Source organism: Macaca mulatta, chromosome 11, assembly GCF_049350105.2.
Source record: "Macaca mulatta isolate MMU2019108-1 chromosome 11, T2T-MMU8v2.0, whole genome shotgun sequence".
Lineage (NCBI taxonomy): Eukaryota > Metazoa > Chordata > Mammalia > Primates > Cercopithecidae > Macaca > Macaca mulatta.
The window spans coordinates 14,846,779-14,874,615 of record NC_133416.1 but is presented as its reverse complement, the minus strand read 5'-3'; the positions used below and the strand labels follow the sequence as shown (position 1 = coordinate 14,874,615).

The following is a 27,837-nucleotide window of genomic DNA, read 5'->3' as shown; positions in this document are numbered from 1 at the left end:
AGAATAAACTCTTGCCGGTGTGCAGGAGGGAGTGGGTGGGGAAGGATCGCCGGCGAGATGACGGAGGCGAGGTTTGCCCGCCGGCCCCCACCCTGGCTCCCAGTGCCCACCCGGTGGGTCCGGCTCAGCCATGATCAAGGCGATCCCAATCTTAACAACCACGGGAAGCCGCAGCTCTCCAAGTTCTATCAGCCCTACGTATTTGTGGAAACATTAGACAAATGTTTTGAAAATGTGTGTGAACTGGATTTGATTTTCCATGTAGGCAAGGTTCACAATATTCTCGCAGAAATGGTGATGGAGGAATGGTATTGGAGACAAACACGAATGGGATTGTTACACAAATTGATGCACAAAATAAGCTGGAAAAATCTGAGGCTGGCTTAGTGGGAGCTCCAGCCTGTGCTGTACCAGCTGTAAAAAAAACCTGAATCTTCCTGAGATCCCAAGAAATATTAACATTGGTGACATCACTATAAAAGTGCCAAACCTGCCCTCTTTTAAATAAAAATTTAAAAAGGCTACTCCCAGGTAAAATCCAGGGAGGGGAAGTCATGCAAGTTTACCATGCAGTTGTTTACCAAAAATAGAGGAGGAGAGTCAACTTTTGCTCTTGGATTTAACTCAAAGCACTCTATAGAAGCTGTGTAAAGTCAATAAGAAAGTTCAATGTTGCTTTTTTTCTTTTTTTTTTTTTTTTTGAGACGGAGTCTTGCTCTGTCGCCCAGGCTGGAGTGCAGTGGTATAATCTCGGCTCACCGCAAGCTCCGCTTCCCGGGTTCACGCCATTTTCCTGCCTCAGCCTCCTGAGTAGCTGGGACTACAGGCGCCCGCCACCACGCCCGGCTAATTTTTGTACTTTTAGTACCAAAAAAAAAAGTACTTTTAGTACTTTTAGTACAAAAATTAGACAGGGTTTCACCATGTTGGCCAGAATGGTTTCGATCTCTTGGCCTCGTGATCTGCCCGCCTCGGCCTCCCAAAGAGCTGGGATGACAGGCGGGAGCCACCGCGCCCGGCCAGCTCAATGTTGCTTTTCTTTCTCAGTGATTTTAAAGAAATTGAGTAGTTCTTATGTGATTTATTTTTCTAAACTGCGTTCCTGTGCCCACCTACGGCATGCCTCTATGTATTGGCTACTACAGTGTTTCAAAGTGTTTGAGATATTTCTTTAATAATGTACAACCTAAAATGTTGGTGTTTTGTATGGATCACAAGTGCGGCATTCCTTAATTCCTTCTGCTGTTTGTCACACAATTGTTAAAGAACCAAATATGTATTGCATGGAAACATTATGACGTTTTTCTCTTAGTTTAAATAAACTCCAAGGTAACCAGACTTCTAAAGCACCTTTCTGTTTGCCTGATACCTACTTTAGCAATAATTTTTTTACAACCCTCTGACTCAACAAAGTAATAAAAGTATATTTTATCACTGTTAAAAAAAAAAAAAAGAATACATTCTCGCCATTTATTCTCACAGGCGTACCTTTGATCTGTCAACCAGAAAAGAGAAATCCCTCTCTGGTAAATCTCACTCCACACACTCTAACAGAAACAAAACTGGCATCCACACTGGTGGACTATTTCTTCTGGTAATCAATGCACATCACGTTACAATGATTTGGTAGGTAGAAGCCAGTACATAATACACACGAATTCTCTAGTTATTTTAATTATTGTAATAAAATAATGTATAACAGTTACAGCTGCTATCCATTAAGTACCTACTAAGTGTCAGATACTGTACTGTGTAGTTTGCATATATTATCTTTATACCTCACCACACTTCATAGGGAAAGTGTCACTCTCCTATTAGAGATGAGAAATTAGAGATTCAGAGGTGACAAAAGGTGCCCAGGGCCACATAGTTCGTACTAGCAAGTGAAGCCAGAATTCAAACCCATGCTTTTTGGCCTAATTTTTGCCTATCTTTTCTAAAGCGCTAATTAATTCAAATGTCAACTCATTTCAATTAAATACATACCATGTTGAGCAGTGTGTTTAATGCCTTTTTGAACTCCTTAAGAGATGGATTTAAATGGCAATTTTTATGCTGTCAAGCGGAATGGAAAAACACTGGGGTTTACTTTTCTAATAAAAATAACAAATTACCAGACAAAACATGGACATTTACAAAACAAAAACTGAGAGGAGACCAAAGGGAGTAAACTATCTGTTAGCAGACAAACTTCAATGACATTTTCACTGGCAGTTCGTTTGTACACTTTGTACTCTTGACATCTCACGCGTACAAACATTTCACAATTCTTGACCTTACCAAGGGGGCTTAGACGAAGCAATCTTCAGCTGTAAAAGAACGAGGTACAAGGGTCCTGAGCACCCCGCTCCTTTTACAGATGAAGACTGCTCCCAGAGTGGGCATGCACTATCCCTAAGCTCTCACGGCTGGGACTGACGGGGCCAGGACTGAATTCCAGATCTCCCGATTCCAAGGGCCACCATACCTGTCCTAAGCGACCCAAGTCTACCAGTGACATTTCCTTTTCCATAGCTTGTTCTACTATGCTTTATAACTGTGTGTGAAAACTATGATCTAAAGTGAAGTTTTTCAAGACACTATTTCTGACCATAAGGGAAATAAAAATCTATCATTAGTCAGTGTCAAAAATCAAATGACAAAATCCTATCAGACATCTCCACGTCCATCAGTCATAGGAACCTGCTCGGTGAGCCTGGATCTGCAGTGAGAGGGGCATCAGTCAAAACTGCACACACGTCTGCTTCCTTCTGAATTACATAAACCTCCCCTGGCTCCTTATTAGTGTACCACTTCCTGTTGCACCATGACAAACAATGGGGCCGACTGTCGCCGGTGTTTTCATTCATTACCCCACAGGCTGAACCGCATCGATTTCCACATACTGGACATTTTGAAGTCACCCTGTTTCCTTTGTTCAAACAATGTATCTACATGTCTCAGAAAAAGAACACATTTTATTCAGGTCTTCAAGAGAATTCAGAGATATCAGAACGGCAGGAATTTGAATTGCATGACTGTTCCAATAATTACTTTAGAACTTGCCCAGTTTCCTCTGATGCCTTCTTACTCTTGGCATCATGTCTAGGTGGGAAAGTGGGAAATAAATCCTAAAACCATTCAGCAGCTTCCAAAACTAAACAGGCAGATTATACCTCCCCCAACAAAAGGCTTTGAAAACGGCATTGATGCCAGCAAATCAGGAAAAGAAAAACATCATGAGTAAAAATAAAAGCCTGAGGGTCCGAAGTCCCACTCCTCCCTTTCCTTGGGAGAGCTTTCCTCGGGTCCCATGAAAGACAGCGGTGACATCTGAGATCTTCTGCCTCCTGGAGAAGGCCCCGTCTGCAACCGAGCACCCCAGCCCTGACTCATTCGAGGCTCCCTCTCTGCAACCCCTCCAGAGCGGCAGTGGGGAAGGATGAAGCTCTTCCTCAGCACGAGTCCGCTCTCTGTCTACCTTCCGCAGACAGGGACTGTGGAGTCCTCTGAGACACTGGTGAACAGCTCCATTCTCCAGGGCACGGGTGGAAGGAGAAAAAAGTTATCCCCAAGGTAGGCAGAGTTGTCACTTCAAGAATGTCAATGTGGGGTCTTCAAGGCTATTTTAAAGTGTGGTTGCATCCTATAAAGACTGTTTTTGAGATGCTAAGTATACTGTGACACTAGGCGGCGAGTATTATAAAGGAATACAGGGTAAGGGAACGTGCTTGAACACTGGGCATGAGCAGGAGACAGGCTGGAAGAATAAGCCCTTAAAGAATTGAAGATGAAGCAGGGCACAGTGGCTCATGCCTGTAATTCCAGCACTTTGGGAGGCCAGGGCGGATGGATCACGACGTCAGGAGTTTGAGACCAGCCTGGCCAACATGGTGAAACCCCATCTCTACTAAACATACAAAAATTAGCCGGGCATGATGGCAGGCGCCTATAATCCCAGCTACTCGGGAGGCTGAGGCAGGAGAATCGCTTGAAACCAGAAGGCAAAGGTTGCAGTGAGCTGAGATCGCCATTGTACTCCAGACTGGGCCACAAAGCAAAACTCCATCTCAATAAATAAATAAATAAATAAATAAATAAATAAATAAAAATAAAAGAATTGAAGACAATGGACAAAAAGGTGGAAAGGAAGCACGGCCTAGAGTCTCGAAGGCGGACGTTAGCTCTGAGTTGGCATCCCAGCTCCACTTCCACAACTGTGTAACCGGGAACACATTCGGGTGTCTGAATCTCAGCTGATCGTGAAATACAGATGATATATATGCAAAATGCCTATTCTAAACCTGGCACATGGCAAACATGTAAAACCGACAGCTGTAACACTATTGTTGCTGTCACTACTACATCACGAGAGGGGCTGGAGAAGCCTCACAGATGCAGCAGGCGGACAGTGAGGAAAGTCTCCAAGCCATGCCACTAACCTGGACTCCCCTTTCCGATGTCCAGAATCAAAGAGAAATAAAAGTAAGTTTGTATGACTGAAGTGACACACTCAACATCTTAAAACCTGAGCTAAGGTAATGAAACAGTGTAAAACTGGACTATGTGCTCTGTAATTCCCTGGTGTATCCACCCAAACCATGTGTGAACACAACCCCTTTTTGACTCGGAGAACAGAGCTTAGCAGTGGTGCGTGGGTAAATATTTTACAGCTAAAATAATCCACCCTGTGCCTGAAGAAAGAACCAAGATACCGTACATGGGACGATGATATTGGCATAATGATGTGGTATACTGCCACCGGCACTGCCTTATGCTCCCGGGCAGGATGCTAGACGGCTGCTCAGGACATCAGGCTGGAGCCTGATTTCCAGTCCAGAGGCCCATGTCATTCCCCATGCAGATGGCTGAGGCACCAACTGAATTTTACCACATAAACTGTTCCAGCAAACACTTCCTGTACACCAGGGAGGCATGAGGAAGGAGGTCCCCTGTGATCAAGGGAAACCGGGACCTCCGCATGTGCCAGGCTGTTGGCGGTTGCTGATGGGAGAGCAGGATTCCTCAGGCAGAGAGGGGGAGCAGATGCCAGAAGGAGGGGACACAGCAGACGCCGGGGAGCAGGAGTGGAGGCTGGGTATTTCAGGCCAGAGCCATCCGAATTTCACGCATTTTGCAGAATACAACTATGACTATTACAATACAAGATGGAGAGGCAGGTGAGTGACAGACTCCAGAGAATCTAAGTCTCCGCAAGGGCAAAGAGAGAATGTGTAAACTTCCAGGTAGAAAGGGGAAGAGAGGAGGCTGGGGGACTTTGGGATACAGGAAGAAACCATCACCGAAATGATGCTGTGTTACGCTACTAATGCTCATACTTCTACAGAACAACATTTTGCAATCCCTCCTTGTCTGGCTGCATTTGAAATAAATGACTTTTATTCTCCCAAAATAATCCTTTCTTTTACATAGCTCCGTACGGTCCTGCAGAGTCCTTCCACATTCATTATGCCTTTTGCTCTGGGCTGCAGGTTGGCTGTCATGGGCAGTTTCCAGCAATAGTGTGATATGGCCTTAGACAAGTGAAACGCTCTCTACTCATGTGTAGAATGAGAACGATGGAGGATCGCCAGGACATCGACTAAAGTCTTACGATATTATACTCAGTCTGTCAGCATGGGCAGAAGAAAATTAAATGCTGCTTCAAGCTTTAGGGACACCTCCTGATGAGATCCTTTGGAAGTCCCTGAAATCTAAAACAATTCAGAGATGTTTTTAAAAGGAGTATAGATCTGCAAGTCTCCTACCAACTAACAACAGAGATAGCAAGTAAGACTCTAGTTTGGAACATTCAGATAAACATGACAATGAGCAGAGTGATCGTAAAGAACAGAATCTTGGGAACTGGGATTGCCATTGGTCAAATAATCTGATAAATTTCAGATCCAGACAGAGTTATAAAGAAGAGCCCCCTGGCTAGCTCTGTACTGACGAGCTGGTCTTTATATTAAAAGTTCCTTTCTGGGAAGGCCTTCTGTGTCACCCCATGTCAAATTTCTACCCTACTGACATTTTGTATCTCCTTACTTTTTTTTTATTCTTGTACTTACCAACTTACCTGCCATCTATTTTATTTTTTTACTTTATTTATTGTCTGTGTCCACAATGGAGTGTAAGATCTCTGAAGGAGGGTCTTGTCTGTTTTGTAGTGATATTTCCTCGACACCTACAACAGGGCCTGACACAGAGCTGACTAGTTCATAAATGAAGCAGACACGTAAAGGCATATGCATACAAAGTTCTGAGGCATATTCTTATCTTGGTGAATCAAAAAGCTGCAGGCAGGGAGATGTAACTCTTATGAGGTTCATATATTGTGAGAACAAAAAACAACAAAAAACAGAAGCCACGTATGGTGGCTCATGCCTGTAATCCTAGCACTTGGGAGGCTGATGTGGGAGGATTGCTTGAGGCCAAGAGTTCAAAGTCAGTCTGGGCAACCTAGCAAGACCCTGTCTCTACAATAATAATAATAATAATAACAATAATAATAATAATAAAGTTAGCTGGGCATGGTGTCACACACCTGTAATCCTAGCTACTGGGGAGGCTGGGGCAGGAGTATCACTTGACCCTTGGAGTTTGAGGCTGGAGTGAGCTATGACTGTGCCACTGCACTCTGGCCTAAGTGACAGAATGAGACCCTCTCTATAAAAAAAATTTAAATTAAAAAGTAAAAGAGCCAGTACTGGGCCTTACTCCAGACCCACTGGCATAGAATCTCTGAAGATGGAGCCTATCCATCAGTTTAACCAAAAAAAAAAAAAAAAAGGTATTTCAAAAAAAAAAAAAGTAATGCATGTTCGAGATAGAAATCTTGTAAAACACAGAAAAACAGACGCAGGCTAAAACAAACACCAATGATAATCTCATCTCTAAAGGGCAACCACAATTAAGTCACTGTCATGTTTCCTTCTGTCTAATCATTTATTAAGAATATTTACCACGGCCAAGCACGATGGCTCACACCTGTAATCCCAGCACTTTGAGAAGGTGAGGTAGGAGGATTGCTTGAGGCCAGGAGTTCAAGAACAGCCTAGGCAACACGGCAAGACACTGTCTCTACAAAAAAAATTAAAAATTAGCCAGGCAGGTGGCACACCTGTAGTGCTGGTTGTGTGAGAGGCTGAAGTGGGTGGATCACTGGAGCCCAAGAGTTTGAGGCTACAGTAAGCTATGATTGTGGTACAGAACTCCAGCCTGGGCAACAGAGGGAGACCCTGTCTCTAAAACAAGGTTGTTTGGCTGCAGGCCACCTGCAGTCCGGGACAGCTTTGAGTGTGACCTAATACAAATTTGTAAGCTTTCTTAAAATATTATGAGTTTTTTTTTTTTAAGCTCATCAGCTACCCTTAGCATTAATATATTTTATGTGTGGCCCACAACAATTCTTCCAATGTGGCCCTGGGAAGCCAAAAGATTGGACAACCCTGTTATAAAATAAACAAAAGAATATTTAATACCGTTGAAATCATATTGAATATAAACTATTACATCCTGATTTTTTTTTTTAACTTATTGTTAAAAATATAAATCTTTTCCTAATGTCACTTGGTTTTCATTGGCAGGAGGGCTTAAACCAAGCAAAATTTACCATGGAACCTTGTATCAGGACTTCTGAATCTCAAAGTTGGGCTGCAGATACATTTTAGGAATCTAAGCTCGAAGATGACACAGATGTTCAAAATTTAGTGTACCCCTGGGCACACAATAGACTGTATTTCCCAGCCTCTTTGGAGTTAGCTGTGGCCATGTAATTGAATTCTAGCCGAAGTCATAGGCAACACTCATAGGTTTGGCCTGTAAGAACCTCCTATCTGTGCTAGTCTACTCTTTTTTCCCTTTTGCCACTGGACACTATCAACAACGTGGTCGTTGGGGACGGCAGAGTCACAAGATGGAAGGAACCTGAATCCCTGAACTCAATGGAGGAGAGTCACCTGCTAACCAGAAACATCCACCTTGAACAAGAGCAAGAAATAAACTTCTGTTGCATTTGAGCCATTACACATCTTTGAGTCTATTTTTGGCTGTAGCCTAGCTTACTCTACCTAATGCAACCCTCATAACCTTTATTTTCTCTGATAGAATGAGAAAACTTATCAGTCCCTAGGATGAAATAATTGAAGAATATATAAGTTGTTCATTAAACAAGTATTTATTAAACATCTACTACACGCCAGGCATTGTTCTAGGCACTGCAGCAATGCTCAAATTTGCTAAAATTCTTGTTTATCTTCATTGAAAGGGATACAGGACAGGGAATATCTTTTCCCAGCCCTGGTTTCATTTCCATAACCCAGAAGCCCTCGATACCGGCTAGTTGGCTTAGAGACTACAGGTCCTCTGGGGTTCCTCACAAGAGAGGAGACTACACGGGACCTCTGACACTGCCCACTCTGGCGGACTGGAAATGAGTAGGGGAGGGAGAAGAACAGGGGCTCTAGAACCTGGCATCGGGAAAGCTGGCAGAGCCAGCTGTCTGGGGGCATGTCTAGGGCAGGCAAACTGGGGGGAAATGGGGCTGCTGTTCACACACGCTCATATGTCATTGTCCAAAAACGGAATGGAGTTAAGTCTCAGAGCAGTCAAATAACCGGGCTCTGCTCATGCCTTGCCAAAAAACACAAGCCTACATTTCCAACAGGCAAGTAATAAACTAGATTCGGCCCTCTTCCAGGATTTCTGGCTTTTGGCAGGACAGTGCTGGTGTAAAGGAAGTGTGGGGCCAGGCCCAAGGAAGCCCTGTGCAGCATACCTTACAGTCCGCCGAACCAGAAGCAGCCCACCCCCCACCTGGATTTCCTGCCACCCAGGGGACCAGTTATATTTCTTACAGAAAAGAAAGGTTGCCCAAAGGACAAGAAGCGGGGAAATATAATTACATGGTAAGGTTTCAACCTGGAATTTATGCCAGAGTCACTTGTGACATTCTATGGGAACATAAAATTTTCTTGAAATGTCTTGCCTCAGTATTTCAGCAAAAAGAAGCCGACATCTCAATGTTCTTCTCAAAATTTGTAGTTTTGCAACAGGTACTCCCAATTCATTTTATAATTTCAGGTCAAGAAAGCAGCAACTGAAGCCAAAATATGTTTAAAAGCGGCCACAGGACTCTAACAATGTTGTCATTTAAAGGAGATTCGGTTCACAGTGTCAGGGCGACAGCAACAGTTTCACCTGGCCAACAGCTCACGCTAACCAGGCTTTTAACCGAAGGAGCTCAAAGTGAATGCTAAGGCCAATTCAGACACTGATGCTCTGTGCATCACTCGGAACAACTCATTTAATCGGGATCAATCTCTCCCCCTGGGAGGACACACAGTACAGGAAGTCAGGTCAAATACTTGGAAAATGACTCCAGCTGGGTCTTAAACATTACAGTACCGTTGACACAAAGAAATCCCTGCCCAGCCCTGTGTGTGGGCCCATGAAGGGCAACTCTCGTGCATTCTTTCAAACACCAGTGGAGCACTCACCAGGTGAAAAAGGAATAACCAAAAATGAAATGAAGGACTCCAAAGAGGCAGAACGTAAGAAGTATGGTGCAGTGGGAAAGATGACTCACCTTCTAATACCATCTTGGTCATTAACTAATAGAAAGATATCTGGCAAATCCCCCGTACACTCAAAGGTCCTTGGTTGCTTTATTTGCACAATGAAAAGGCTAAATCAGAGAAACCTTAGGGCCTTTCTATAATCTTGTGTAATCGCATGGCTTTCCAAGGGTTGCAATTTTTTCTTACCGGTTCATTTGAACCCCCTCCATGCTTCACACTGGTTTACAGCAATACAGTATGCTTATCAATGCATCTAAGAATTAAAACAGGAGTTACCAGAATCATATCATGAACGTACTCTCAAGGCCTTTGAGCAAGCACACAGGAACTGTAACAAAATAAACCTTGTGGCTTTATCTTAGTTACGAAGGCGTTCTAATCTGTGAACGTATTTACCCACCGACAGCAACTAGAATGAGGCCGAAAGAAGACCCAGGGCAGTGACAAGAGAAGCTCCAAAAGTCTGTGCTGCATCTTCCTGGGGCTGCGGATTTGCCACCGGCCTCGTCCCTTGCCCCCAGGAAAACCACACCTGGGGAGGAAGCACACTCCTTTCTTGTTGGCCTTTCAGTTACCCCACATTTCAATGATAGATGTAACCTAAAACAAAGTGTCTGTCAACTTGAATCCTTAACTAGAAATGAGGCAATATACAGGAAATCCCCCAAACCAGAGGCAGCCATGTATCCACAGCCTAGAAGCCAAGGACTAATGGTTTGCCACCATCCAGCTTCACATTTCTCAAGACCCATGTTCCCCAGGCACGAGTATGCTATCCACAAAGCAGAATAAACAGTAAAATTCACTACAGAAATTCCAAAAACTACATATTCATGGCACGAAAGAAATCCTGCAGGGTTTGAAGGAAACCACAGTCGGCTAAAAAAAAAAAAAATTTTTTTTTCTTTTTTTTTTGCCTTGCCTCTATTTAGTTCTTAGACTTGGGTTGTTAAGAGCAGAGCTTAAAATCGGGCAATATTTAGACAGCTGCTGGTATCAAGTAATTTCATATGGGCCAATTCATGGCAATTAGGATAGGCCTTTCTCCTTAGTCATCATTTCTATTTAAAGCAATAACAAGAGCTAACACTACAGTGTCTACATGGCAGGCGTGGTCCCTAGTACTGAACCAAGAACAACTGATTGAACCCTCACCAACAACTGATTGAACCTTCTCACTGAACGGAAAAGGAAACTGAGGCTCAGAAGAATTAAGGGACTTGCCTGAGGTCACACAGCTAGTCAGAGATGGAGCCAGGATTGAACCTTGGCAGTGTGGCTCTGGATTTTACACTCAGAACCGTTTTGCCAGACTGTCCGCAAATACAAGTTGCCCTGCCTCAGCTGAGCCCTCAAGGCCTTATGGCACTCATGACTGTATCCAGTCACCATGACCACTCAACAAATGACCCCCCTCTTCTCCACAGAGGATACACAAGCTGCTGGGTGTGACCGATCTGTGCCGGGGACCCTTCTGCCGTAAGCTTGCCTGCGCCCTCCCTGTTCTCTCAAAACCAATGTCCCACAGGGCTCCAACTCTTGCCTCCTCAGGGATCTCGCTCTAAGAATCCCCCTTTCTCCTTCATCTTTGATCTTGTCTCTTCTGCCTCTTCTCCCTCATCCTGTAAACATGTTCCAGGGCACCACCTGCAAAACAAAAATTCCCCTTTGATCTTCATCCACTTTTAATTTAATTTTGGCCACTACCTCACCGTGTGACCTGGGCAAAGTGCTTACTTGCTCTAAAAGGCTTTAATTTCTGCATCTGAATGAGAGCACTGGACCAGAGGGTCTCTAAGGTCCTTCTAATTCCAACCTTCCATGGTTCCGAATGCAGAGATTTCTCTGAGCAAGCTCACCGAAACTCCGGCCAGTTTCTTCGTTGTCACTGAAGCCCCGAAGTTAATTTTCTTCTAAGACTGCCGAGCTGTTAGCCTGCAGCAATGCCCCCCTCTGCCTCTCATTTCCCAACTCCTGGGTTTTTTTCCCCAAATACCTAGCTTAAACCCCGTCTGCTCCAGGATATCCTGATCATTAACTCTTACAGAGCTTTAGTTATAAATCACAAATGAGCACCCCCTTCAACAGTGCCTTTTTCATACTTCTGTTCTGTGTATCTTCATTCCCTCATCGAGGCTAAACTCTCAAAGAGCAGGGACCAGGTTACATGTCTCTGGAACCCCCAAAGGACCTCCCACTAGGTGGGTCTGCAATAGCTGCTCAACAGTGCTGGCTGAGGGGCCATCCTATCGCTGTTAAAGAAACCAGTAGTCAAGGTACGTCACTAGACTCCCTGATTGTAAAGTAAATTACCTCCATTCTTCTCCCTCACATACACAAATCTATAAACATAAACTTTTCATTCAAGAGCATCATCCAAATTTAACATAAGGAAAGCTTAGCCAACTCTCTGATTTTCTTTTATCTGAATCAGAAATAGTTATAGCCATGTTTCCCTTTGATGCAGACTTAAGTGATCACAGGTACTGTCATCTTAGGGACCTTTAGGTGGTCCCAGTTCTATACTTCCACTAACAGACATTCTCCACGGTTATTAAGTTCCCTCACTTTTCAACACATAGTATTATGTTACTTCCTCACCTTTCCAACCAAATTTCCAGGAAACATCTGGAATAATATCAGAGAGTTGGTGTTTGATCAAAACGACATCCTCTGCTTTACTCATTTGGAAGTGACTAATTTCAACCCTTAGGTCTGAAGTGAACATAGACGGATGGATATGATTCAGGACTTTGCTAATACTCACCACCAGAGATGCAACGGACACATTACACCACCAATGAAAGCCCCAAAACTGTGCTCACCTCCTCTGCCCAAGCGCCCTGCTGGCTATTGCTCAGTACTGTGAGTGCTGGCCTCTGTTTTGCAATAGTCCTGGGTAACTACTGACTATTCAAAGTGAATCCCAAAGTTCTTCAAACAGAATTTCAAACTGTTTATTTTTTGAGACAGGGTCTTGCTCTGTCGCCCAGGCTGGAGTGGAGATCTCAGCATACCGCAACCTCTTCTCACCTCCCAAGTAGCTGGGAATACAGGCACACACCTCCATGCCTGGAATTTTTTTTTTTTTTTTTTTTTTTGGTCTTTTTTGTAGAGATGAGGTTTCACCATGTTGCCTAGGCTGGTCTTGAACTCCTGGGCTCAAGCAATCCGCCTGCCTTGGCCTCCCAAAGTGCTGGGATTATAGGCATGAGCCATGTTGCCTGCCAAACTCAGTTTATTTTTAAATGAATGCTCCAAAACACTGGTTCTCACCTGGTTACATATTAGAATCACCTACTGCACCTTCATAAATAACAATACCCAACATCCCACCGCCCCAACCCTATCACCCTTCAAAGATTTTGATCTAATCTGTTTGGAGTGAGACCCAGACATCAGTCTTTTCTTAACAGCACCTCAGCTATACTGAATGAATTAAGGTATCATTGTTAAATATTTTAGGTATACAGCATTGTGACTATATTTTTCAAAAGGACTGAGTCATTCATTTGTGGAATTACTGGTAAAATTCAAAATAAGGTCTCCATTTAATTGTTAGTAATTTCCTGGTGATCACTGTACGAAGCTTATGTAAAGTGTTAACTTTAGGGCAAGCTGCATGGGGCAGGGTATACAGGCACTCTCAAATTATTTCTGTGACTTTTCTCTAAGTCTAAAATTAATTCAAATTTAAAAGTTATTTTTAAAAAGAATCCTTCACTTTCAAAGATATATACTTAAATATTTATGAATGAAATCATGTCTGGGGATTTACTATAAAATATGCAGTTGGGGGTGGCAGGGAGTAGGGATACGGATGAAACAGGAGTATTTGCAAGTTGATGATTGTAGTGGCTGGTAATGAGTACATGAAGGTTCACTGTGTTACCTTGTCTTCTTTTACTCTGTCTTCTTCAGTATATGTGTAAAATTTCCCCTCATATATATGGGAGGAAAAAATTTCTGAGTAATTTTAACATGTAGCCAGGGCTGAGAAACACTGCTCTCAAGTCTTGAAAATGTGGTATAATAGAAGCTCTGTCTGGTATTTCCAGCTACAGAACACTTTCCCCAGCTCTCTGATATACAACCAGTCAGTTAATCTCTCTGTACTATACTTTGCTAAACTGCAAAACAACAGATATGGATTAGAGGGTTTTTGTTGTTGTTGTTGTTTTGTTTTGTTTTTGTGAGATGAAATCTGGCTCTGTCGCCCTGGTTGAAGTGCAGTGACATGATCTGGGCTCACTGTAACCTCCACTTTCCGGGTTCAAGTGATTCTTGTGCCTCAGCCTCCCAAGTAGCTGGGACTACTGGCATGAACCACCACACCTGGCTAATTTTTGTATTTTTAGTAGAGACAGTGTTTCACAAAGTTGGCCAGGCTGGTCTTGAACTTAGAGGACTTTTTAAAAAGAATAAGCACCAAAAAGCCAATTTATTATTATTCTAAGATCTCCTCTCTGAGCATTAATGTCATAGTTAATTAACTTCTAGCACAACAGTAAAAAATGGTAAAGTCTGGCTTGGGGCAGTGGCTCACACCTGTAATCCCAGTGCTTTGGGAGGCTGAGGCAGGAGGATCGCTTGAGCTCAGGAGTTTGAAAACATCCTGGACGACATAGCCAGGCATGATCGCATACACCTATAGTCCTAAGCTAGTCAGGAAGCTGAGGTTGGAGAATCGCTTCTGCCCAGCAGTTCAAGGTTGCAGTGAGCTATGAATGTATCACTAAACACCAGCCTCGGCGACAGTATGAGACTCTGTCTCTAAAAAAATTAAAAAGGTAAAGTCTTACGTCTACAATAGCATTTCCCAAAGAATGTTCTAAAATCACTACTTTATGGGATGTTAATAGATGTTCCCTAAGATAAGTGTTCTGAGGTCAAATAAGTTTCAAAGGTCTGGCTTTCTTTACTGTGAGACTCCTAAGAACTTTAAATGAAATAATATGCTTTGTGATTTTACAAGCGGTGGTGAGGGAATATGCAAAACGTTTGACCTTCTTTACATGGGACTAGTTTTATAGAACTTATTTTAGAAATAGTGCTTAAGACCACTGGTTCCCACATCCCAGCTAACAGAGGGTAGCATCAGTATCATTTGGTAACCTTATGTATTAGTCTGTTCTCACATTGCTCATAAAGACATACAAAAGACTGGGTAATTTACAAAGGAAAGAGGTTTAATTGACTCACAGTTCCACATGGCTGGGGAGGCGTCACAATCATGGTGGAAGGTGAAGAAAGAGCAAAGTCACATCTTACATGGTGGCAGGCAAGAGAGCTTGTGTAGAGGAACTCGCCTTTATAAAACCATCAGATCTCGTAAGACTTATTCACTATCACGAGAACAGCATGGGAAAGAGCCTCCCGCAAGATTCAATTACCTCCCACCAGGTCCCTCCCATGACGTGTGGGAATTACGGAAGCTATAATTCAAGAGGAGATTTGGGTGGGGACACAGCCAAATCATATTATCTTACTAAAATAATGATGATTCACAAACCACACCTAGACATACTGGGAGGAGGGGAGAACTAAGTATTAAAACAAACAAAAAACCCACATGATGCCAATGAATAGTCATGTTTGGAAATTAAAGCTTGGTAGACCATAATATAGTAAAATAAATTTATAATATCTGCAAAGCCACATCAGTGAAAAGCAATATCAAAGGTCATGTTTAATAGTTTTCCAAATAATAGTATTTAACCCATGAGAGAAGAGTATATGCATGCAACATTTTATGAAAGCTAAGTACTAAAATGTTGGCGACATTGGCAAATTTAAATCTGCCAATACAACTAATGACTACTTTGTAGTCTCAAGGATGTACTACCTCCATTGCTAAATAAAAATTGTTAATCTGCAGTGATTCTTGCCCCATTGCTTGTTTCTCCATGTCCATCATCTTCTTTCACCAGAGTTAAAGGGACATGTTGTTATAACAAATCTGGGAGTGCCATTCACATAAGTGGTTTCTCCAATAAACAGCTCCTAACATTCCCTTGATATTACAGTACATCGAGGTGTCAGAAATATAAAGCTTTTCTTGACTGAAAACTTTGGAAAATGTATTCACTTATTCCTTTGTGCCCCTAGAACTGTGCTGTGCAGCAGCTGGTCAATGATACATTTAAGTGCTTAAAGGAAGTACCTATTTACTGCGATTGATAATTATACAACATTTGTAGCATGCTCTTCAGTTTACTAAGTACTTTCACATGAATTACATTGCTTCTTTCCTTTAAAAACTTTGTGGGTTAAATAGGCGTAATTGTTTCCATAAAACCATTAAGAATCACTGGAGCTTTTCGTATCAAGACTCCTGCTTTGAAAGAAATTATAATGTACTGGGAAACAAAATATAAATTACACACAGGAAACGATTACAGTCAATTCAAAGATAGAATGGTGGCTAGAGCAAATTAGTATGGCAAGACTTTACACAAACTAATGATAGCTAACACTTACTGAGCAATCTGTCACTCAACCCTTGGGGTAAGTTACTACTATTAGCCCCATTTTTCACATGAGGAAACTGAGACAAAGAGAAAGAAGTTAAGCAACTTGGCCAAGCAAATCGGTGGTGATCACGATTCAAACTCTAAATTAGCCCAGCTCTGTGGACCACTATTTTCATCATCACATTTTACTGCTAGGAAAAAGCAATCTCCTCAAAGCAATAGTGACAAATGTCAAGTTTTAAGATGGCATCCAGAGTTGCAGAGAATCATAATAACCAGTCAGTAATGTTATTTTCCCGGAGCACATTACCTCTTTGATACGTTTAACCAAAGCATTCTGGTCAAAAGCAACAGCCTCTGCACACTGATGCAGGTGATCTTGATATCGGAGGCAGAGCTGCAACACCTGCTGAGAGTCCAGTTTCTCCAATTTGGCATTTGTTGGGGAAGTCTGGCCACTCAATAGCCCTTCGAAGGAGAAAAAAATGAAATGAAATTAAAATGACTGCTAACAAACTTGTGAATAAAGTAGTTTAATAAGTTCACTGAAGACAGGGTAAGACCTCAATTTAATCTTCCATCTTTTGCTATATGTTAATGACAATCGTTGCAATTATTATTTATGAAGCATCTGTTATGTGCCAAGCACTTTTGCTAACTGCTTCCTGTGCACTATTTTTCATATTCACAACTGCCCTGGAAAGTGAGGTATTATTAGCTCCATTTACACAGGAGGAAGCCAAGACGCAGAGAAGTTAAGTAACTTTCCAAAAGTCGCATAGCTAGTGAGTGGTTTCTCCAAGAACAGAGCTCCTGACTTTATCACCTCACTTCAAGGTACTAGGAATATAAATCCCATATTAATTGAAAATGTGGGCTGGGCGCGGTGGCTCACGCCTGTAATCCCAGCACTTTGGGAGGCCGAGACACGCGGATCACGAGGTCAGGAGATCAAGACCATCCTAACACGGTGAAACCCCATCTCTACTAAAAATACAAAAATTAGCCGGGCGCGGTGGCGGGCGCCTGTAGTCCCAGCTACACAGGAGGCTGAGGCAGGAGAATGGCGTGAACCTGGGAGGCGGAGCTTGCAGTGAGAGCAGATCTCGCCTGTGCAACAGAGCAAGACTCTGTCTCAAAAAAAAAAAAAAAAAAAAGAAAGAAAAGAAAATGCGTGAATATAATTTTTTAAAATAATTAAAATGGTTTTCTGAAAAACTGAGAAAAAGAAATCAAATGTATACAGAAACTGCTAGGAGATGCTAAAATGAAGACATTTAACAAGTAAACAGACTGTCACCTAATAGGCCAGAAACTCATTCTTTACATTTTCTTTCAGCACCAGTTTAGCCATGTAGCCATTAATCTCCCCTATATTTGCATAGAGGATTATCTTTTCATAGGTATGTAGCAGGGCAATTAATAGCATTTTCAGGAGAAGAAATCAATTGAAGAGGCCAAATGATGCCCACATTCACAAAGCAAAGCCCAGTCTAGAAATTAAGCCTATTGCTTTCTGCCAAAGAAACAATTCTCAATTATCAGAACCCCTACACTCTCAAAAATTACCAAGGACCCCAAAGAGCTTTTATGTGAGTTATATCTTTTGATATTCACCTATAAAAATTAAAACGGAGAACATTCTTAAATATTATATCATTTAAATATAATGATAACCCCTTTATACATTAACAAAAGTAACATTTTAAGGAAAATATTCTTCCAAAACAAAAAAGTGAAATGATGCCACTGATTTATTTTTTTAAATGCCTTTTTAATGTCTGCCTTAATAGAAAACAGCTGGAATCTCATAGCTGCTTCTGCATTTAATCTGTTGCCATTTCACATCATTGAGCCTCTGGAAAACTCCACTGGACACTTGTGTAAGAGAATGAGCATGATTTGCAAATAATGTCTAAGTATTATTACAAAAATAGTTTTGACTTCAGAGATTCCCTAGCAGGGTCTTGGGGATCCCAGTGATCCCCCTACCATATGCCAGGCCACTCTGTCTCATAGCAGAGCCAATGCTACAGCATAAGGAACACAGAATACATATGACAGTAGGTCACGTGCAGGGCACAGCAAAGCTCTTTTTTTTTTTTTTTTTTTTTTTTTTTGAGACAGAGTCTTGCTCTGTTACCCATCTGGAGTGCAGTGGCGCGATCTCAGTTCACTGCAACCTTGACCTCCTGGACCCAAGCCTTCCTACCTCAGCCTCCAGAGTAGCTGAGACCACAGGCACTTGTTACCACACCCAGCTAGTTTTTGTATTTTTAGTAGAGATGGGGTTTTGCTGCCCAGGTTGGTCTCAAATTTCTGGGCTCAAGCGATCCTCCCGCCTCAGTGTGAGCCACCTCACCTGGCCAAAGCTCATCTTGGGAACCCTTCCCCACTGTCCCCAACCACCAACATCCACCCCACACTGTTCTGGTATATTAGAGCTGAAGCCAGTATTCTTTCCCTCCAGACAGGCTGTACGAAGGGCTACCCAGCGGGGCTGTCCCAGAGAATCCTGGGAAATGCTGGTCGATGCTCTCAGATCTTCTGAGACAGAGCAGAGTACAGGGCTGGAACCCAAGGCACTGCTAGGCTCCTCCACATTCCACTGCTCAGCCGCTGCACTGCAAGTCCTAACACAGGAAAGCACCAGTTACTTGAACTGAACCTGCTTCCAGGCAGTATGTTTTGGTGAATCCGGTATTAGCAGAAATTGGGACTTTTTAATTGAAATTTTTATTGAGATCCTATGTACAGGATCCCGTGACCCCTTTACCCAATTTCCCTCAATGGTAACATCTTGTAAAACTATGGTACAGTATCACAACCAGGATATTGACATAGATATAATCCATATATATAATCTGATCTTATTCAGATTTCCTACCCATCCCTCCCTTTTTTGGTTTAGAGATGGTATCTCCCTTTGTTGCTGAGGCTGGCCTCAAACTCCTGAGCTCAAGAGATCCTCCCACCTCGGCCTCCCAAGTAGCTGGGACTACCAGAGTACGCCGCTGCACCTGGGCAGATTTCCTTTTTTTTTTGAGACACGGTCTCACTCTGTCTTCCAGGTTGGAGCACAGTGGAATGATCTCCTCAGCTCACTGCAACCTTGTTCAAGCAATTTTCACGCCTCAGACTCCTGAGTAGCTAGGATTACAGGCATGTGCCACCATTCCTGCCTAATTTTTGTATTTTTTAGTAGAGACAGGGTTTCACCATGTTGGCCAGGCTGATCTCAAACTCCTGACGTAAGGTGATCCGCCTGCCTCAGCCTTCCAAAGTGCTGGGATTACAGGCATGAGCCACTGTGCCCGGCCCAGATTTCCTCATTTTATTTGCACTCATTTGTGTCTGTATTTAGTTCTGTACAACTTTTCCCCATACACAGGTTCATGTATTCACCACTATGGTCAGATGCTGAAAAGTTCCATCACCACAAAGATTTCTTGTGCTGCTTTTATAACTAGACCTACCCCACTCTTCCTCTCGTCCCCCTTTCCATCTTTAAAACACTGTTAACCATTAATCCGTTCACCATTTCTAACATTTTGTCCTTTCAAAAGTGTTATATAAATGAAATAATACATCATGTAAGCTTTTGGGATTGGATCTTTTTATTTGCCCAACATAAAACTTTAGAGATTTGTCTATGTTGTTGATATATCAGTGGTTAATTCTTTTTTTAATTCTGAGTAGTATTCCATGGTATGTATGTATCAGAGTTTGTTTCACCATTCACCCACTGGAGGACATCTGGGTTGTTTCCAGTTCGAGGCTATTACAAGCAAGTCTGCTGTGAGCTGTCATGTACAGGTTTTTGTGTAAACAGAAGTTTTCATTTCTCTGGGATAAATGCCCAAGAATGCAACTGCTGGGTCATATGGTAATTTCATGTTTAGTTTTATAAGAAACTGTCAGTTTCCCAGAGTGCCTGTACCAAGAAAATGGGAATTCTACAGACCACTAAAATCTCCTAACAAAACTATCAAGGGCTACCCTATCACTGACGAGAAATACATTTCCAGGAACGCAAACTTGGGGGAAGATACCAAAAGTGTTTTGCTGTCAATCCGAAATTGAAAGAGGAAAAGAGGAAGGAGGCACCACGGAAAAAGGAATGAATGATTGTGTGCCATTAATAGTGAACCAGGATAACGCAAAAGCCATAAAGGAAACAGTGATAAATTCAACAATACACAAACCAAGACTCCTCATGACAACAAACACAAGTTAAAATTTAAAATACAAAAAGAATACCCCAAATCTGGGGAAAATTAAAAGCCTGCAGAGACCCCAGGAAGCCTTTTTCCTCCTATTGTGATAACTCATATCACATAGGGTAAACTTCCTAATATATAAAAAGTGCCTAGAAATTGGCAAATAAGGCTGGGCAGGGTGGTTCACACCTGTAATCCCAGCACTTTGGGAGGCTGAGGCAGGCAGATCACCTGAGGTCAGGAGTTCAAGACCAGCCTGGCCAACACGGTGAAACCCCATCTCTACTAAAAATACAAAAAGCAGCTGGGCGTGGTGGCGTGCGCCTGCAGTCCCAGCTACTTGGGAGGCTGAGGCAGAAGACTCTCTTGAACCCGGAAGGCAAAGGCTGAAGTGAGCCAAGATCGCGACTCCATCTCAGGAAAGGAAAGGAAAGGAAAAGGAAAGGAAAGGAAAGGGAAAGGGAAAGGGAAAAGGAAAAGAAAAGGAAAAGGAAAAGGAAAAGGAAAAGGAAAAGGAAAAGGAAAAGGAAAAGGAAAGGAAAGGAAAGGAAAAAGAAAAGAAAAGAAAAGAAATTGGCAAATTAAAAATCAGCAAAAGGGCCGGGCGTGGTAGCTCACGCCTGTAATCCTAGCACTTTGGGAGGCCGAGGTGGGCAGATCACGAGGTCAAGAGATCAAGACCATCCTGGCCAACATGGTAAAACCCCGTCTCTACTAAAAATACAAAAATGAGTTGGGCACGGTGGCAGGCGCCTGCATTCCCAGCTACTCAGGAGGCTGAGGCAGGAGAATCACTTGAACCCACAGGCGGAGCTTGCAGTGAGCCGAGATCATGCCACTGCACTTCAGCCTGGGCAACAGAGCGAGACTCCATCTCAAAAAAACAAAAACAAAAAAACAAAAACATTAGCAAAAGAAAGATGAACAAAAGATATGAAAAGATATTTCACAGAAAAGGAAATGCCAATACCTCAACTATAAAAAAAAAATGCACAACCTCACTTATAGTAAGAAAAACAAATGGAAACTTTACCGCAAGCCCATTTTTCACCTGTCAAATCGGTAAAAATGAAAAGCATGAAAAATACTTTGTAGGTGGAGCTGTGAGGAAACTGGCTTTGCTGCTTAGCGTGTAAGTTGTTAACACCATATGGAGGAGGGCAACTTGGCATGGATAACAAAATTACAAATGCATAGCCTCTGATGCAACAACTTCACCACTAGGAATTTACACACACAGTAGCACACATGCTAAATGATGTCTAATGTATATACAAGAGTGTTCACTGCAGCAGTGATTGTAACAGCAAAGGTCAGCAAACACCGCAATGTCCCGGAATAGAGGGTTTGTTAATTAAATCAAGGTAAATCTATAAATGGTATTACAAGAACAAAGAAAAGAATGAGGGCGCTCTCTATGTACTTACATGGAAAAAATCTCCATGAGACATAATTTTTTTTAAAGGTATATAGATGCATAGAGTGTGCTATCATTGCATAAAAATGGGGGTTGGCGTGCAAATAAATAAGAGTATACGTTCAGATTTGCTTATATTTACATAAATAAACTCTGAAATGACATATAAGAATTACATGGAGGCAAGGGGTAAGGAGGGGGAATTTCATAGTATATTTTTAACAGAACTTTTTAAACCAAATGAATGCATTTCCCCCTTAAATATTTTTTAAATAAATAAACTCACTTTAACAAAAAGTAGCTGAGGTCTTTCCTCATCTATGAGTAAGACCTTTAGAGGGAGTTCTCCCTTCTTCACCCATCCCAAGTGCCCCCTACTCTACAAGTAAAAACCTCATCTTTAATTCTCACCAAAGTTCATATGGCCGAACACATCTTAAAACATTTTCTCGGCTGGGCACGGTGGCTAATGCCTGTAATCCCAGAACTTTGGGAGGCCGAAGGACGAGGTCAGGAGATCGAGACCATCCTGGCTAACACGGTGAAACCCCATCTCTACTAAAAATACAAAAAATTAGCCAGGCGTGTTGGTGGGTGCCTGTAGTCCCAGCTACTCAGGAGGCTGAGGCAGGAGAATGGCATAAACCCAGAAGGCGGAGCTTGCAGTGAGCCGAGATCATGCCGCTGCACTCCAGCCTGGGCAACAGAGCAAGACTCCGTCTCAAAAAAAAAAAAAAAAAATTTCTCTAACGTGATTAAAGTGGTATAACAAATGGTGAGCTGGTTGAAGACAGGGACCACATTTTGCTTATCTTTTATCTCATATCTAGTATAGCACCTGGTACATAAAAGGTTCTTGAACTAGGGTAAGAGTATGCAGTTCTATTGCTGGAATTCCAAGGAAAGCATAAGTCTAGAAGATATTAGGAGGAAAAAGGCTTCTCAGGGTCTCTGTAGGCTGCATATATGCCTAAGAGTGAGTCCTTATCTCAGTCTGGACTCATGCTCTTCTAACATGCATGAGGAAGCTCTTCCACGCTTCAGAAGACTATTGGGAGCCTGAATTGCAGAATGAGGTGGAGGAAGGCTACAGGGCCACCCCAAGCTGCCAGGTGGCTCCAGCAGAGGGCCCAGAAGCCAACCTTAGCTCACAAAACAAAACTCTCACTTCTACCTCTTGAGAAAAAAGGTGGAGGGTGAGGGAAATGAGTAAAGTAGGAGGGGGGTTTTGAGAAAGCTGCCAGGTCTAACAGGCACACTAGGGTGTTCAAATTAAGTTGCCTAGCCAACTTCAAAATCAAAGGAATTACACTTTAAGTCATTCTTATAAATCACAATTGCACCCTCCCTCTAACCATCTAAAAACAAAACCCAGGTGCATGAGTCTATCCTCAGAATGTGCTTCCTTGACTCATAGGAATCTCCATAAACCCACCGCAAATCCTGCCCCAGGTCATAGAAGGAGCAAGACAGGACAGAGAAAATTAGAAGATGGGCCACATTTTCCATTCCTGAAGCAACAAAGTTGTGGCAACCCAGGCAAACTCTAGAGGCATTGGATACAATGTTTTCCCATCACCCTCTTGTGCCAGGAAACCATCTCCTTCTAGTATTGATAGCTACGCCTCTCCTGCATCTTCTGAAAGTAGAGAGAAGGACAGAAAGCTGGGTAAATTCAGAGATGGTAAATTTTGTCATTTTTAGGAGACAATAAACTGCCAGCCCTCTGAAGTGTTTCATTCTGAATGCACATTAAGATCTTTTAAATTTTTGGAATGCTTTCAATGAGTTGTCCACTTGCCTGTTTGCTCAGTCCCCACCATCTCCCTCCTGTCTAATGCCTGGCAGCTCCACTCACCCATATTACCCACCTGGCCTCTGCGGGCCTCTGGATTTATACTCCTATTTTAATTATTTCCTACCAACTCCAATAATTACCTAAACCCTTACCATTAATAGAGAATGAACCACATACCACCGTTGAAATTATTTTTTGTATAGTTTTATAAATGTTATTTATACTTAGGATTTTTCTGCTTTACCCTTTATTATGAAAATTTTTAAATGTAGAAAAGTAGGGAAAAAAATGTATACCCAAATACGCACCATCTAGATTCAACAACTAATATTTTGTCATATCTACTTCATCTCACTATATAATTTTTTTCTTTTACTGAGCCGTTAAAAAAACCATAACATCATGACACTTCACTCTTAATATTCCATAAAGAAGAATGTTGATCCACGTACTTATGGTTAGTTTTTCATGTTAAAGAGAAGAAGTTTCTAAATTACATGTTCCTTACAGTTAAGGAACAGGGCCATTGCCTTCAGTTTTCTACTTCTTTAGTTTAACACGGTGATGCACCCAAAGATGTTTATTGAGTTAAAAACCTGATCTAACAGATTCCATATATTAAGGGTTAGGTGTGCAAATGGTAAATACTGGAGATATTTCCTAAGATCCTGTTTAAACCACTTTGTTTATAAAAGAACGAGGAGTAGGGCTCCAGGGAGTGAGTGAAGACCAAGACTGAATATTCCACAGATCCAGCAAACTACCATCTGTACCCACCTCTTTGTGTAAAGTGTTGAGTGGAAAAATCATCAGGGTTAGAAGTGTGGGAAATATTCTGCTGAGTGATCTTTTTCATTCTGAAATGTCAGGTGGGAGGAAACCCCCAGTTTTTCTATAGCACAGTGCAGAGCCACATAATACCAAACCGAATTCCTTAACTCTGAGAGGCTTAGATACTTCTCGGACTAGAAATCAGTATTACAAATATTGGGGCACATAACAAGCTCCATTTCCTGCTACAGAATCCAGGAAGCAGAAATTAAATATAACTTTGACAAAAGTTACTGTGAAGGTACAATTAAACATCAGATTCTGAAAAAAGAAATTCCCCTGTATGGACTGAATGTTTGTGTTCCCCCAAATTTCCTATGTTGAAATCCTAATCCCCAGTGTAATGGTATTAGGAGGTGGGGACCTTAAAGGGTGAGTGGGTATATCATGAATGTGGAGGCTTCATGAATGGGACTAGTGTCACTAGAAGAAGAGACACGAGAGCCTCCCTTCACTCTTTCTGTTCCCGGCCATGTAAGGCCACAGCGATGGCCATCTGCAAACCAGGGAGCAGGTCCTTGGCAGAGGCAAAATTGCTGGCACCTTGACCTTGGATTTCCCAGCCACCAGAACTATCAGAGATAAATGCTTGTTGTTTAAGCCACCCAGTTTATGGTATTCTGTTATAGCAGCCCAAACTGACTCTGATACCCCCAAAACTAATAAGAAATTTATTTTCGAGTCTATTGGTCATAGTATATTTCAAAGATAAAAGCATTTAAGCTATGTGTATCCTTTACTTAATCTCTAGTTTCCAAAGGCACTCCCTTCTCTTCTTAAAGAAAAGGAAAGTCTAAAAACATCTTCCCAACTTAGAGAGAATTTTGTGATGTGTGTTAGTGACTGATTCCTTCAGGATACTTAGAAAAAGGGTGCTTTCTAAAGCGGATTCCTTTCGAACTTTTGTCCCCACTCTGTCACCTCAGAGGAGTACTAACCTCGAAGGGGCAATGGCAAACATCGTTGCTTTGGTTAAACCATGCGGCAGAAGAAACTGCAAGTGCAGAACAAGCCCCAGGTAAGATGCTCACCCACCACAACGTTTGCTGAGGATACGAACATTTCTCCCAGGACCTCCGAAGCCCACCAGAGGGCAAGAAAGAGGAACTTTTTAATGGAGGCAGCATGGAAAAAGCTGAATTCAGCTCCCCTGTTTATTAGCTGCGTGCATCTGGACAATTTACCTTACAGCTTTGAGCCTCAATTTTCTCATATGTAAAAGCAAGATAATAATCACGTCTCTTCTAGAGTTTGCCTAGCACACAATAGGATTTTGATAAAACTCTGTTCCTTTTACTCTTGCATTTCTTAAGTCTCAGAGAAGTAAAGGGTTCAAGGGAATTTGTGGTAAGCAATGAAAAGCACTTCATCCTTCTATGTTAGGCACCCATTTGGCACTAATTTATGGTACCAAAGAAGCAAGAACAGAGGATGTCACACCCAAAAGTAGACACAACATTTCCAAAGGTCATCAGCATCCACAAACAACACACCTCAGTGTCTTCGAGGGATCCTGTTCACTTCTATAAAATTAGCTTTTCACAATCTCTACCTTTTCCTCTCAAATAATTAAGTAAAATGGAGTAGGCTGTAGTTACCAACTACTTCGTAGAGAGAGGTGAGAGGATTGCTTGAGCCTAGAAGTTCAAAGCCAGCCTGGGCAATACAGCAAGATTCTCTGTCTCTTATTAAGTAAATCTTCAACTGCTCACCCACCCTAACAATTTTATGGGCTTGCTCTCTGAACTTACCAGACTAGGGAAGAGAGACAGCACGGTATAATGAAAAAGTGTGCAGTCAGGTAGACCTGGAATTGGAATCCAAGGATTGCCATTTACTACCTGTGTGATGTTGAGGGAGTCTAAATTTAACTTCCCTTAATTCAAATCCTTCATCTGTACGTGTGACATGTATTAAAGGAGTATTACGGGAACCATATAAAGTTATGCCTACGCAGCACCTAGCACAGAGGCAGCACACAATTTGTATTAATTTCCTCACTGTTCCAAAGTCCCCAATCACCAACTGTAGTAGTCAATTAAGCAGGCTTTTAAAACTTGGCTGTATCACTGGCCTATCCTACCTCTGTAAGTATTTACCAGGCACACACTACTATGTACTATCATGGTAGGAAATAGCAAAGAAATGATCTCATCCTCAAGCAGATTACCAGAAGAAGCAGGAGTTATTTATAAGGAAAGCAAACATGAAAAGGAGCTAAAATTAAAAAGATAAAACAACAAACCACCCAATTGGGCAAAGGACTTAAATAGACATTTCTCCAAAGAAGATATACAGATTGCCAACAAGCACAAGAAGGATGCTCGAAATCACTAATCATGAGGGAAATACAAAACACAATGAGATACCACTTAATCATTAGGATGGCTATTTATCCAAACAACAGAAAATAACAAGTGTTGGCAAGGATGTTCTCCATATCCTTGGAACCCTTGTGCACTGCTGGTAAGAATGTAAAATGGTGCACCTGCTGAGGAAAACGGTATGGGAGTTCTTAAGAAAAGGAACTATAGAGGGAATTTGGGGAAGACTGTGGTAGGAAGCACCAGGAATTTGTCTTCCCAACTAAATAATTGCACTGGTGCACTCCGTCTGATAGAACTATTTTGTAGCTCTAGAGTCTATTGAAGGTTTGCATCATCCAGAGGAAGGCCTGGATGATAAATTATAATTACTTTCAGTCAATTTCAGCTGTCATCATAATAGCACCTACCCATCCCAAAGCTCCCAGCCCCACTGCAGGCAACTATGCATATTCCTGGAGTGGCTTGCACACAGTTTGTGGGAGACAGTGGGGGAGAAAAGGACCCTGTCCTCTAAATATGGATCTATGCTCTGATCAATGATGGCTGCTTCTGATTACAAAGGTGCAGACAGACAGACAGTAGTCACTGTTATTACACCTCCACCACACTGCTGCAAGGTCCTCCCACTCATGTTGAAGTGACTTCCAGAGGATTAAAAGGGGCAGCATCTATTTTCCCCTCCTTCACTTTTTTCTTTTTCCCTCTCTGGGAGCCGGACATTAAAGACCAGGATATTCAAAAGCAACCACATATATAGGGGAAATGAGAAAGTTGCTGTGCATGCCCAGGGAAGAGCACAGGCTCAGAAAAGATCTGAGGAGACCTAACATGTATACTTCAGGCTGATTCTTGGCACAGACACATCCTGTAACAATCAAAAACCAAAAATAAACCCAAAAAACAGCAAACCCAGGGAAGAGGGAGAATCTGTTTCCAGAGTTACCATATTACAGGATTTAAATGTCCAATTAAAAAAAAATCACAAGTCATACAAAGAAACAGTAACGTATGGCTCATTCAAAGGAAAAATATAAACCAACAGATATTGTCCCTGAAAAAAGACAATGGTAAATCTACTAGACAAAGACTTTAAAACAACTGTCTTAAAGATGCTCAAAGAGCTAAAGAAGACATGGAGAAAGCCAAGACAACAATGTATAAACAAATGGAAAATATCAGTAAAGAGGCAGAAAACCTAAAAAGAAATGAAA

The 27,837-nt window shown here is 42.1% G+C and overlaps 1 protein-coding gene and 1 pseudogene across 3 annotated transcripts in view; one reads left to right on the top strand and one right to left on the bottom strand.

The window, feature by feature from the left end:
• BORCS5 (BLOC-1 related complex subunit 5) overlaps window positions 1-27,837 on the bottom strand; it is a 109,394-nt gene that overhangs the window by 15,737 nt on the left and 65,820 nt on the right. For both annotated transcript variants that reach the window (XM_028828813.2, NM_001261647.1), the window contains 1 exon segment: window positions 16,344-16,501. In XM_028828813.2, coding sequence (XP_028684646.1) covers window positions 16,344-16,501 — 158 coding nt within the window.
• LOC114670791 (AP-3 complex subunit sigma-1 pseudogene) lies at window positions 131-3,113 on the top strand (annotated as a pseudogene). Its single transcript, XR_013400911.1, has one exon. The product of XR_013400911.1 is annotated as an AP-3 complex subunit sigma-1 pseudogene (transcript).